At 36.8% G+C, this 13,917-nt stretch overlaps 1 protein-coding gene across 1 annotated transcript in view; it reads right to left on the minus strand.

Annotated features, from left to right (window-relative positions):
- Positions 1–11,583: 11,583 nt before the first annotated feature.
- MET (MET proto-oncogene, receptor tyrosine kinase) overlaps positions 11,584–13,917 on the minus strand; it is a 120,694-nt gene continuing 118,360 nt past the window's right edge. The window contains exon 21 of the mRNA XM_081537884.1: positions 11,584–13,828. Coding sequence (XP_081394010.1) covers positions 13,618–13,828 — 211 coding nt within the window. The 3' untranslated portion in view covers positions 11,584–13,617. The remainder of the gene's footprint in view (positions 13,829–13,917) is intronic.

The raw sequence follows: 13,917 nt of genomic DNA on the forward strand, positions 1-13,917 counted from the left end.
GAATTAACACAATACTGTATGTCAATTTTAAAAACGATGATTTAGCTTTTCCTCCTTCTTCCTGAAACTCAGGAAGGCATCTGAACCACAAAGGTGACCTTGAGGAGAGAAACTGTGCATTGGGATGGCAGAGCAGAAAGATGGGAGTCTGGGTCCCTGACAACATCTTGCAGCCTCCATCCCAGGCTCCACACTACCTATCTCTCAACCTGTTTTGTGTAAAAGAAGGACATTCTTTTCTCATTTAAGCCACATTGTTTTGTGGTTTTCTGAACCCAATCCTGATGCACAGAATCTGGATTAATTGTGGACCATTACTTTTTTTCTTTTTGTTTCTGGGGATTTTCTCTAAGTATGATAACGATCGTATAAACTTGTCATCTAAGGAAAAGCAGGAGTTGAGGTGCTCAAGATGAACAGGTAGATGCAGGATGCACAATTTCTCATTTCAAAATGGAAGAAGAGAAGCTTGGATATAATTTGTTAATTATATCTGGATGGTGGCAGTCACTGAATGGGGAGAGGATTAAAAAAATGGGAGAAATTACAACTACTGAGTGTCCTTATCAGGTAGTAGAAAAATGTACATATTTTTACTTAATCTTTCTAGATGATAACTTTGCATTTTATAATGAGGTAAGTAACTCTTTCTCAATCTCATCTTTCTCAATCTCAGCTTCCTCACCTTTAAACACTGTGGTGCCCTGAGGTTCCATCCTTGGCCCTCTCTAGCTTCCATGCCTAGATGATCTCATCCGGTTCCACAGCTTTATACCACCAAAGATTGATGTTTTTGCCTCTCCATGATTTAGACTTACATATTCAAATGTCTACTTGGCATTTCCACTTTTTTTGTCTAAAACTCATCTAAAATTGACATGTCCAAAGTAGGACTGCTGATCTGACCTGTGACTCTCCCAGCTTTCTCTCTTAGTAAGTAGGGACATCATCCATCTAGTTGTCTAAGCCAAAAACCCCAGAATCATCTTTTGATCCTTCCCTTCCCCTCCTTACCCACATACAACTCAGGACCATGGTGCATTAATTTTTCCTTAAAACTCATCTCAAATCTATCCACTTAGCTCTACTTCCAATCCCTCTATGCAACTTCAAGCCTGCCTTGATTTCATGCCTGGAGTTATTCAATAGCCTCCCTGCTTCTTCTATTGCATTGCTACAATATATTTTCACTCTGCAGCCAGACTAAACTATTAAAAATAAATCATGTCCTCTTTTACTTAACACCCTTCAGTAACTTCCCACTGCTGTCAGAATAGAAATCTAACTGGCTCTTGCTTTCATTTCTAACTTTGCCTCACACCTTGCTTCTCCTTCAACATACTACTACTGTGAAGGTTGTTTTACTGGGTCTCAAAAGACACAGGCTTTGCACTGTGTGTTCTCCCTGCCTTGACTGCTCCATACCAGCTCTTCACACTGTGGGGTCCTCCTCATCTTCAGGTCTTAGTTTATGTTTTGCTTTCTTACAGAGGCCTTTCCTGATCACTCTGTCCAAACAGTCATTTAACCTTAATCATTATTATCCTATTTGTTTCTTTTGTAGTATTTATAACAATTTGAAATTAACTTTTATATAGCTAGCTCTTAGCTACACACCCATCCATCATCTATTTATCTGTATCTATCATCTTTCTCTCTACTTTGGGATGAATGCCCTGTGGGGGCAACAGTCCTGTCTAGTATATGTGTTGCTGTATTTTCCCTTCTTATAACAGTGTGTGTTATGTAGAAGGCTCTCAGTAACATTTTAACATGGAATAAATGGACAACCATATTTGTTTATGGGCAAATAGTGAGTAGATGGCAGAGATGGGATGAGAACCTGACCCTTTCTTGCTTTAAACACTTATTCATTCATTATAAGATCTCCCTATCAATCAGTCAACTAGGACTTAAAGAGTTCTTCTCTGAGCAAGACAATTTTATTAAAGCAAGGACTATTTCAACTAAATATACTGAAGAAATGCAGTAATAATTTGGTTAAGTTGTGTTCCCTCTAAATGATTTTACCTAAATCCCACTGGTGCTTTAGTTAATCACACATATTTTATTTGAATTATTTAAATAATTGCCTCAACTCTCACTTTTTTTGGCTGTCATTTATTATTCTTTCTATGTATGAAGAACCATTTCCTTTTAAAAATAATGTTGTCCATACCCTTGTGAACTGGTTAATTTTCTTTCCAACATTTTCTTTTGGGCTGTGTAGATATGACTGAACAGTCACCACAATAATGCTGTTGTTTCAAAGGGTAAAGACTTTTTTCATATAAAAAATTGAATGTGAAAAAAAAATCCACCTCATATAGTGTGAGAATGCCTGTTTTTCTTGGTCATATTTCATTTCCTTAGCAAGACTATTTTCTTCTGCTTTCCATTGTCAGCAGACAAAAAAGATACAATTAAATCAAGGAAACCTGGCAGAGCCGATTTTGGAAAATAAAGTGAATTCAGTTTCTAACTTGAACAAAGAGTAATTTATTATGTTGGAAAAATACTGCTGTGATGAGATTCAAACTCACTGTGTCTCATGTTAGCTCAGGACACCACTTTAGATCTGCATTTGTATTATCTTTGAGAAGGGGCAGTGATTTCACCCCCAAACTTTAAACTCTGAAAAAGATGTGGAGTTGTTTAAGGGTCAGCAAGCAATTAGCACCCAGAACCTCTGTGTGGAGGTTGGGGCCAGATTTGCAGACTTTTCCAGTCCTGAGTGCTTTGATTCTAAGTACAGATGTCTGCAAACAACTCCAGACATTCCGTTGGAGCAAATGAAGAACTAGAGTGGGTTAGAGGCAATTTTATGAATCAGATGAATTCCAAGATATATTTAAAATTAAAAATATATTTTGAAATTAAAAATATATTTTGATGACTCTAACAACCATAATACCTTATAAAACATTATATCATTTACTATTTACATAAAAACATATTATTTAATATTTACAGTCAGCATTGTGAGGTGTAATTATTCTCATTCTTTACAGACAGGAAAAGTACAACTTGAAAATTAAGCGACACTGAGAGTCACACAGGTAGTAAAGTCAGCCAGGACTAGGCTAGGACCCTGTTCTGGTATTACTAAAAAGATGAAGAAAACCAGTGTCAGTTTTCATGAATTTTTCCTTCACATATTTCTAGATTGTGCCAAACTTTTGACCTATTTGGTAGTAATTTTATCCTAGCATCTTCCACATAGAGTGTTTCTGTGGGACAACGCAGGTAATTAACAGTTAATTATAGTAAAAATCAAGGTCCCCAGAAATATTACTGCCACTTATTGAAAGTTTTACATGCATCATTTCATTTAATCCTCACACAGTCTTATAAGGAAGCCACTATTTGTATTTTCATTTTACAAATGTGTAAAATGAGGCTTAGGAGAGTTAAACAACTAGTCCAAAATCTCACCACTGTTAAGTGGTAGAAATAAAACCTAGAGTATCTGATTCCAAAGTGTGTCCATCCAAGCTTTATACCATAGTACTTCTACGCAGAATAAGAAGGGGGAGGCTGTGCCTGCCAGGTCACTGGACCCTGAATTATGACTGGATTAAGTCAGTAATATGATGTCAGCTGATTCAGGTTTCCACATGTGGCTCCTTATGTAATGGACAAAATTAGGTTGGGTAAGCTTCTGCCAAAAGGACAGTTGCAGTGAAGTAAAGTAACTTGCTACAGTAAACAACCCATCTCTGTGGTGTATGTTTACCAATGTTTACCAGACATAAACAGAGTTCCAGTCAGTTAAAAGTTGTGCTCTGAAATTCTGAAATAATCCCTTAGAATGCTTCTTATCAGGAATGGGTGATTTGTTTTTTTTTTTGGTTTTTGGGGATGTTTGTTTTTATTACCTAAGTTTAAAACTCTTATAATTTCCAAGCAATCTAGTTTGGAATACTGAAAGAGAGAACTAGAATTTTAGAAAAATATAGTATTTTGTTGATATTTTTAGTGCATTGGTTCTGCTTTGTTAAATGGGAATAAGTAAATTTGTCCTTTAATTTTTTTTATTATGAGAAAATCATTTAAATCTCTTCTCTATTTAAATAAAAATTGAGAAAATATTTAAAGAATATCAGTTTGAAGGGACACCAAATTAGAAGCCAGCTACGGAGTAGGGGGAGGGTGGCCCAAGAGCACAGTGTAGGCCCTCTTTACATCAGAAAGAGGATACAGTTAGTAGAATTTCAGTCACAGAGGTTGAGAGACAGCCTCCTTGACTGAGGAGATTATGCCGAGTAGTAGTTTGGTCAGTAAGTGTTAGTCGCTCAGTCATCAGTCACGTCTGACTCTGCGACCCCATAGACTGTAGCCCGCCAGGCTCCTATGTCCATGGGGATTCTCCAGGCAAGAAAACTCGAGTGGGTTGCTGTGTCCTCCTTCAGGGGATCTACCTGACCCAAGATCAAAGCTGGGTCTCCTACATTGCAGGCAGATTCTTTACCATCTGAGCCAGCAGGCAAGCCCCAATAAGATGGGGACTTTCGAAGGATGTTCTGAAGTGTTTGGCTTAGTTGAGAACTAAGGCAGGGTGGAAATTCCTGGAAGAATATACAAGAAAGTGTTAACATTGATTACAGTTAGGGAGTGAGAATGGAGAATTGGGAAGGTGGTCAGAGGATATTTCCTGTCTACTGTGTATTTTTTAGTCTAAGTAAAATTTTTTTCCATGAGAATATATTTTGTAATCAAAAACAAAACAAAACATAACAACAAAAAGAATTGATGCAGAGACCATCTAGGAATGGGCACAAGTTTTCAAGCAGGAAGATGACAAAGTCAGATATATAATTTTGGCAGATGGTTTTAGACTATACGAGTCAATACAGAGAGAGCAGAATCAGGAGGTCAGTTGTTAGAATAATCTTGGAATCAGATGTTCAGTAATAACTTCTAAGCCAACTATACTTGGAAGCAATATTCTAAAGCCCACATGGAGCATCCATTTTCTTCACATCAAAATACTTAAAATGGTTCAAAGTAATCACAATTTAAAGTTTGATATGTCTGCACTAGAGGGAGTTACATTTTTATTAACAGCTTAAGTCTCTGTCAGTATAACAATCCTTAAGTAAACATATCCTCAGAGTAAAAGTAGCAGTTAGATGTATGAGAGAAAAAAAAACAAAGGATACATTACAAATGAATAGAAAAAATGAATAAGAGCAGCACATGACACATTAACTTTTTTTTCCCCTGTGTATCAGGCAGGCTCGATGGTGGCAGCTCTGGTTTTTTACTTTCTGTCATTATAAGCATCCGTTTACTAAACTAACAGCATTTCATTAAGCAAGACTAATTCCTGAGAGCATTACCTTAGCCCATTAGCTTCCAGACAGTCATTAATTCCTATGACATGTCTTGGGATGAGATCATTATTATTATCATTATTGTTTTTATCAATTAAGTTCATTTGCAGAAAAAAGTATCTATGTAGTTTTAACAGTGGGTATTTTCCTTCTGAAACATGTTTTTTTTTTTAATATTTTTTAAAATTAATATTGGAGGCTAATTACTTTACAATATTGTAGTGGTTTTTGCCATACATTGACATGAATCAGCCATGGGTGTACATGTGTTCCTGATCCTGAACCCCCCTCCTACCTCCCTCCCCATCCCATCCCTCAGGGTCATCCCAGTGTACCAGCCCTGAGTGCCCTGTCTCATGCATTGAACCTGGACTGGTGATCTGTTTCACATATGGTAATATGAATGTTTCAATGCTATTCTCTCAAATCATCCCACCCTCACCTTCTCCCACAGAATCCAAAAGTCTGTTCTTTATATTTGTGTCTCTTTTGCTGTCTTGCATATAGGGTCATCATTACCATCTTTCTAAATTCTATATATATGTGTTAATATACTGTACTGGTGTTTTTCTTTCTGATTTACTTCACTCTGTATAATAGGCTCCAGTTTCATCCACTTCATTAGAACTGATTCAAATGCATTCTTTTTAATAGCTGAGTAATATTCCATTGTGTATATGCTGAAACATGTTTTCATAGTATCTTTTTGATAGTGATTTTCTGCTTTACCCATGTATTTCCACAGATCTTTTGGCTACCACTGAAGCTAGTTCAAAATTCTTATGTTTAATTCTCATAGTCTAACAAAAAATCAGAAACAGCTTTTCAAAAGTATCCCAACAAGATATTTTGATTCCTCTGTAATTTTTCTTTATTAGTACTTCTGAAAGAATCTCTAAAAGTGATCATGTGCCTGACATGAGAAGTGCGGAGCAAGATTTCACAAGGGTTCTGAATTTGAATTTCTTGTTCACAAGAATTGTTGCCACTGATGCATATGGTGGTTACTGAGCCATAGTTCCATGGAGGGGGAGGCCCAGCTTGACTGTAATGGAAAGAGCAGATGCCACCAAAACACAGTGGCAAACATCAAAGTGACCGCTTGGGCTGGCAGACAGGAGTCTGACCGTTACCACTTTCCAACACTTCCAGAATTAGGGACAGAAAGAAAACTCATAAAACAACTGTGGAAAGTACAAACAACCAAGAAAGGTAAAGGAAAATGAGATGAAATAGAGTGTTTAAAAATTCTAGGCTGCCCAATAAAAGTAGGAACAGACATTAGATGCCATGGATCATAGTGGGGAACACAAATGGTTTGGGGAGTCAGTGAAAAACAGTTCTGACATGTTTGGATGCCAAAGATTTTTAAAGCTGATCTCTTTTGGCCTGGTAAGATTTTATGCATTTTTGTCGTTCCAGTCCAGAGGTCTAAGGATTAGTGGATGTTTCTGCCAGCCTGGAACTCATGTGGTGAAAAGAACGTATGCATGTGACAGTGAAAGGGTGAATACATAAAGACAAAGGGCTTCTTTTCAAGAAAAGGATAAAAAATTAATTATCACTGTAATCTGGGACCAGTGCTTCAAAATAATGTTAAATTAGTACTTTACTTAAATTAAAATTTTCCATTTATATATTCTAAATATGGCCATTTTCATCTCAGTTGATTTTTTTTTTAATGCTAAACTAGCTTTCAGAATGCTTAACTAGGTAGGGTTTAACTGCCCACAAGAGTGGGACTTGAGCCCTATTCTAAATTGATCTATATGGGGAACTAGCTCTTCATTAAAAAAAAAATAAAAGAAGGATTAGAAGCTATTTGGATGTCTGACGCTAATTTTATATGGAACTAATGGACAAACTAATTCATATAAGTTTTTAAATAAATCTATAATTTCATTGATAAGAAGGAAAACACGTTTATCAGAATAGCTCAGAAGCATGCAATGGAAATAAGGGTGAACACAAAACTACTTTCTGTTTTTAGCATTAGTTAAATTTTGCCTTGAAGCCAACACAGTACTAGTTGGATGACAGGATAGTAAGTTCTATTAATGATGGACTTTTCATTATCGTAGATATGCTTTTGCAATTTTCCTAGATTTCTGCTCCAGGGTCACATGGTAAGTCAATAGTAGTTATAAACCTCTCAGCATTGTGATCAATACCTTTGGCTGACGTAATCTAGACCTCTGGTGTAATTTACAACAAAGGACAGTTTGGGAAAGCCTCTGTTTTATTACCTTCAACTCACCAACTGAAATATTTCACTGGTTTATGACTGAAGTTATTTCCAATTTTTGATAGATAGGGAATTGAGTAGTCTTGAAGAAAAATGTCAAGTATGAAATTGAAAAACACTTTATGGAATTAAAAGCAATAAGCATTTCTTCCTTTGGGGCATAGTGTCTGCATACCTATCTCCTGAAACTGTCTAAAGCACCACAGGAGTGCATCCTACTGTGTCTGTGTAGTCAGCCATGTATGTCCAGTCATCCAAATGGATTAGAACATTAATGAAGTATTCCTTATCTTCCAAACACACCCCACATAACATAAAACACCATGTAACAATACTGCACGTAGTCTACTTTTCCTGAGTCTGAATAATCATTAACCATCCATTTGAGCAAAGTAAGGAACAGTCATACTCTCTAGACATGAATACTGAGAATTGGGATTCCTGCAACTTGTGCTTTCCTGCAACCTTCCTGTAATTTAGATAGGTTGTTTTTTCCCATGTCTGTTGTTAATTCTAGGTCTGAAGGCTAAACAATAAAAAAAGGGAACTAGTCATTGAAGAAGTAATTAAAGAAATAGTAGAGAGTCTGGAGAAACAAGAAGGAACAGAGGTAGTCTTTGGGTGAACCGTACTAAGAGGAAAGATGCCACCTTCTTGTCATTGTTTTGTCACGCTTCTCAACCCCCACCTGTACTGCAGGATCAATACTCAAGGTCGAGGCAGAACCACAGCTTTATTTCTACTATATAAAACTGGTATGAGGTGATGGATGGGGTAAGAATTTGTATTTAAGCATCTATAAGTTTCTTTCAGGCTTAATTTCCCTTTCATCAACTACAGGCTACATTTACATGGGCTTTTATTGAAGATAATAATAATAATATCACAATTACTGAGCAACTGTGGTATCTAGGTAAACGTTACACACTATTTTTAGTCCTTATAAAACTTGCACAGTAAATAGGATTAACCTATGTGACAGACGAAGAAGCTTAGATTGACAGAGGTTCAGTATTTTCTCAAAATAAGTCAGAGCTTGATCTTTTTGCTTTACGAAGAAGCTTCACTTGGTATGTTTAATCTGTGATGCTCTCCCTGATTTCAAACTATTTTACAAAGCTATAGTAATCAAAGCAATATGGTATTGGCATTAAAACTAGACACATAGATCAATGGAACTGAACAAGAAATCCCAGAAATAAACCCACACATATGTGGTTGGTTAATTTTCAACAAAGGCACAGAATATTCGTGGAGAAGGGACAATCTTCTCAATAAATGGTGTTGGGAAAATTGGACAGACATATATAAAAGAAAGAAATTGGACCACTATGTTATACCAGTCACAAAAATCAACTCAAAATGGATTAAAGACTTGAATGTAAGACCTGAAAACATAAAACTCCTAGAAGAAAACATAGGTAGTAAGCTCCTTGATGTAAATCTTGGCAATAACTGAGTCTGACACCAAAACTGAAGGCAACAAAAGCAAAAATAAATAAGTGGGACTATATAAAATTTAAAAGTTTCTGCACAGCAAAGGACACCATCAACAAAAGAGAAAGTCAGACTACTGAATGGGGGAAAATATCTGCAAATCCAAAATATATAAAGAACTCATACAACTCAGCAAAATAAAAATCCAATTAAAAATTAGGCAGAATATCTGAATAGACATCTTTCCAAAGATGATATATAGATAGTCAACACGTACATGAAAATATGCTCAACATCACCAATCATTAGGGAAATGCAAATCAAAACCCCAATGACATGTCAGCTCATACCTGTTAGGTTGGCTATTTATCAAAAAGACAAGAGGGGGGAAAAGGCAAGAGAAAACAAATGCTGATGCAGATGTGGAGAACAAGGAACCCTTGTGCCCTACTGGGAATGTAAATTGATGTAGCCACTATGGAGAACAGTATGTGAGCTCCTAAAAAAAATTAAAAAGATAAAACTAGTATACAATCCAACAACTCAACTTTTGGACATTTATCTGAAGAAAATGAAAATTCTAACTCAAAAAAGATATATGCACTCTCATGTTCACTGCAGCATTATTTATAATTGCCAAGACATGGAAACAATCTAAATATCTATTGGTGGGATGAATGGACAAAGAAAATTATATATATATGTATATATATATATAGTGTTACATGTTAGTCACTCAGTCATGTTTGATGCTTTGTAACTTATGAACTGTATGTAGCCTGCCAGGCTCCTCTGTCCATGGAATTCTCCAGGCAAGAATACTGGAGTGGGTTGCCATTTCCTTCTCCAGGGAATCTTCGAGACCCAGGGATTGAACCTGGGTCTCCTGCATTGCAGGCAGATTCTTTACCATTTGAGTCACGAGGGAAGCCCATATAAAATTTAGTCATAAAAAGAAGGAAATCTTGCCATTTGCTACGACCTATATGATCCTTGATGACATTGTGCTAAGTAAAATAAGTCAGATACCGAAAGACCATCTAATCTCATTTATATGTGGAATCTAAAAGGAACAAACCATCAGAACACCCAAAACCAAATCACAAGATAACCCCACAAAAAATGCTCATAGATACAGAAAACAGATTGGTGATAGCCAGAGGGGATAAGATGGTGAGAGAAATAGGCCAAGGGGTCAAAAGCTACAAACTCCTAGTTATAGACTATGAAGCCTCTTCAGATGGTTTACAGATCTAAGAAAATGCAATTCTAATATTCACTAACTGTGTCATATTGTCTCTTTGATTAAATTTCTTGGGGTGGGAGAGTGTTTATTTGTATTCCCATTACCTAGTATAATGCCTGACATATGTAGATGCTCAATAAATATTTAAATGAATTAAAAATTAATTTCTTTTACATGTTACTTTTTTCCCTTAACTAAACTGGGTAAATTAACAAAGCAAGATGTCAGCAATTAAACATTTAATGTGCTTGTACAGGTTTTCTATCTCTTCAACATATTTCTCTAAGGAGGCAATCTCTTGTGTAGGTCAGAGAACAAAAACATAATTGATGCCTACACTGTGGAATAAAAAAATCTTGTGATAATTAAAAATTCAGAGCACCCAGCAAAACTCTGCAAAGGGATATCTTTTTATCCCTCTCTCCCTAGAAAGATTCCCTTCCAACCCCCATGTCGGTGATTCACCAAATATCATAGGAGTTGCATATGCAACTCTGTTATCTGTGGTGGCTTAAAGTGACTGACTGAGGACAAGAAAATCCTGTTTCAGTTGAGCAATTGTTTGAAGATCTGCTAAGTGCCAGATACTTGGGATGAAAGGAAGACAAGTTCTCTTTCGGGGGTATGCAGTCTGCCAATGTCCTATGGAAATGCATCTCTTGGCAGAGAAGGAGTCTGACTGGGTACGGGCATTAAATTCTCTCACTAAAGAATCAGCCCCCACCACACTTTGTAGGCACTGATTTAAACCTGGACCTTTTTTCTTTAAAAAAAAAAAAAATCAGATTGCCCCAAGACTTAGATGACTGATATTTCACCTCTGAATTCCTTTACCATTACAACAATACTCATGGATATAACCTGAAGAGAGTTTCGCTAGTCCCTGGGGACACCTGAAGAGTGGGAACCCTTGATGAAAAGTAAGGTTTTACAGGGGGTAAGAAGTTCTCTCTCCTCCAACACCCAACTGAGTATCTCTGTGCCAACTGCAGGTTGCAGTTCCATTGTCATATCTTCTGGTACAAGGATGCACCTTGCTGGAGAAGAGCATCAAGCTGAAGTAGAGGCCAGGTGCTCTGGCAGCTGAAAGACTGCTAGGGAAATGCTAGGTAATGCAGCAGGTCAGAGGAAACACCGTTTAGAAAGGCAGAGACTTCCTGAAACTCAGGGATGCAAATTCTTTTAGGTACGGATGCATTAACTTGACTAACAACACTCTTCCAATGGATGACTTGATGTAGCCAGGTGAAATCAATCTTAGGCTTCCCCTATCCTTATGTAAATGGGCAGGTAATCAAGCATGACTAGCAATAACCAGCTTTCAGTATACAAGATGATACATCACTTTAATTGTATGATTTATCAGAACAACAACTATTAACATACAAAGTACCATTCAGCTCAACTGCAGGTATAGGCAGTGACAAGTATCTAATTCTTAGAAGAATCACTTAACTCCCACAGTCTGTCCAGACATATTAACCTAAGGACACATTTATAAATACCAAACACGACTTTCACATTGTAGCTTTCTCAAGCATATATACAGGTGTGCAGTCTTGTTGATGAGTTGTTTCCATAAGCTCTATTCTTGATGTATTCATTCTCCTGACATTAGTAGAAACAGTTTTTTTCTGCAGGGCAGATTTTTTTTCTTCCTCATCCATTATTTACAATATTTTGTAATTAGTATCACTCTATACCCTTCTGAAATAATATTTGAATTGGAATATCTCTGCAGTACAATTCCTTGGGTCTTCTGGTAAGTTCCACCACTGTCAAAGAACTTTCAGTTGTAATCACTGTCTCACAAGAAGAGCTCAACTCTACTATTGGGTTTTAGCTCAACTCTACTATAAACACACCCTCTATAGCTTGCTGTGTTAACCCTTGGCTTCAAGTCCTGGTGATGTAATGAGGGTGGGGAGTTCTGGCAGTCAGTACATTTCCTTATCACTTATTCACAGCCATTTAAAACCATGCTGTTATTAATCCAAGTTCGATATACCTTTTCTGAAATGTTCACAGTGCAGTATTTTTGTGGCCTAACAAAAGTTTTCTCACATCATTAAAAATAAACCTTTTTATAAAAATATAATACTTTAAATGTTTATATCAACAAAACCAGTTTGAGTATCCTGTGCCACATGCATTATACAGTAGTAAGCACAAAATCCCACAGAACAAAACATCACAAAAGTCCTGACCAGAGTAACTGTTCATCCAGGCGAAATGGTCAGAACTTTCAATCAACATATTTTTTTTCCCTAAAATATGTTTTGCTTAATTAACACATCATGTTCTAATACAAAACTGGATTCCCCCTGATTTGATTGTTTCCAATTGTTTGTGGGGTGGAAAGCTGCCACCTGACAAAGAGGCTGATATTTCCAGTCCATTGATTCTTTCCAAGGCTCTACATATGGGCCATGATTGGAACCAATAATGCTTTTAGTCAGAGGTATTCTGCTTTAAAAACATGCTGAGTTACTTTTAAAAACAACTGTCATCACAAATTACTTGTTTTATTTTCAGAGTTGTCATGAAAAAAAAGACAAAACTTCTAAATGTCCACATCCAGATTAGAAAAGTATCATTCTTAAACAGTTGATTTTTAAATGGCAAATATTTCACTGAGACTAAGCTATTTTATGAAAACCTTAATGTTGTTTATGTACAATATGTAAATATTCCTATATATTTATAAACATATTTCTTGTCTTGCTGTTTTGAAATGTTGACTGTATTGTCTATGGATAGTTCTCCAATAAAAGGAACGTGTACACAAAAATTTAAAAGGGAATGATTGATTACCTAATGGGCAAATGACAACATCGGTAATAAAAAAATGTGTTTTTCATACAACACATAAGTTCTTTGTAACATTTTAATTCTAAATGAGTGGTTTGGTCCCAGGGCTGCCATGCCTGTTGAGACATTACCATTTCTTTTGAATTTTCTGTCATTAAGAAGCCCTCAAAATGCATTGCTTCAATTTCCCATATGAAATCAAGTGGGATCTTGATTTTTAAAAATTTCAACCCAGCATTTGGGTTTTGGCCTGAATGTGACAGAAGCATTATCACAGTTGCAGGATTGCTGTTGGTCACTGGTCTGTGAGACCAAGCTGCTTGCTCTGATGCTTTGTCAGATGAGAAATTCTGTAGAATCCAGTCATTTTAACAACAATATAAGGTCCTATAATAGTGCAATCTTGGCAAAAGCAAAAAATACCCAGTGGCCTTTCAGTGGCCAGGCAGTGAAAAGAATGTTGGACAGAGGGTTGCCTGTTGTCCAGGCAGTTCAGTGATGTTTCTCAGACGGGGACTCGGCGGCACAGGTGCCTGCATCCATCATGTGTCCCCCTCGTCACTGACATTATCTTGTGATGACAACAGAGAAGGATACGGAGCGACACATTTGACGTTCACGTAAGTAGCATTCACATGGACATAGTGCTCCCCAATGAAAGTAGAGAATATCGCGGATATCCTGGAGACCAGTTCAGAAAAGGATGGGCGCAGCTCAGCTTTAGGGTGCCAGCATTTCAGCATCACTTCATACCTGTTTCAGAAAGGACGCAATGCTGTGAGGACTCTGAAGGCAAGCACTTCTGCAAAAGTAAAGAACATAAGAGCTACAGAAGACGCCGC

Source organism: Giraffa tippelskirchi, chromosome 10 (assembly GCF_054371585.1).
Source record: "Giraffa tippelskirchi isolate mGirTip1 chromosome 10, T2T-mGirTip1v1.2.pri, whole genome shotgun sequence".
In the NCBI taxonomy this organism is placed as follows: Eukaryota; Metazoa; Chordata; class Mammalia; order Artiodactyla; family Giraffidae; genus Giraffa; species Giraffa tippelskirchi.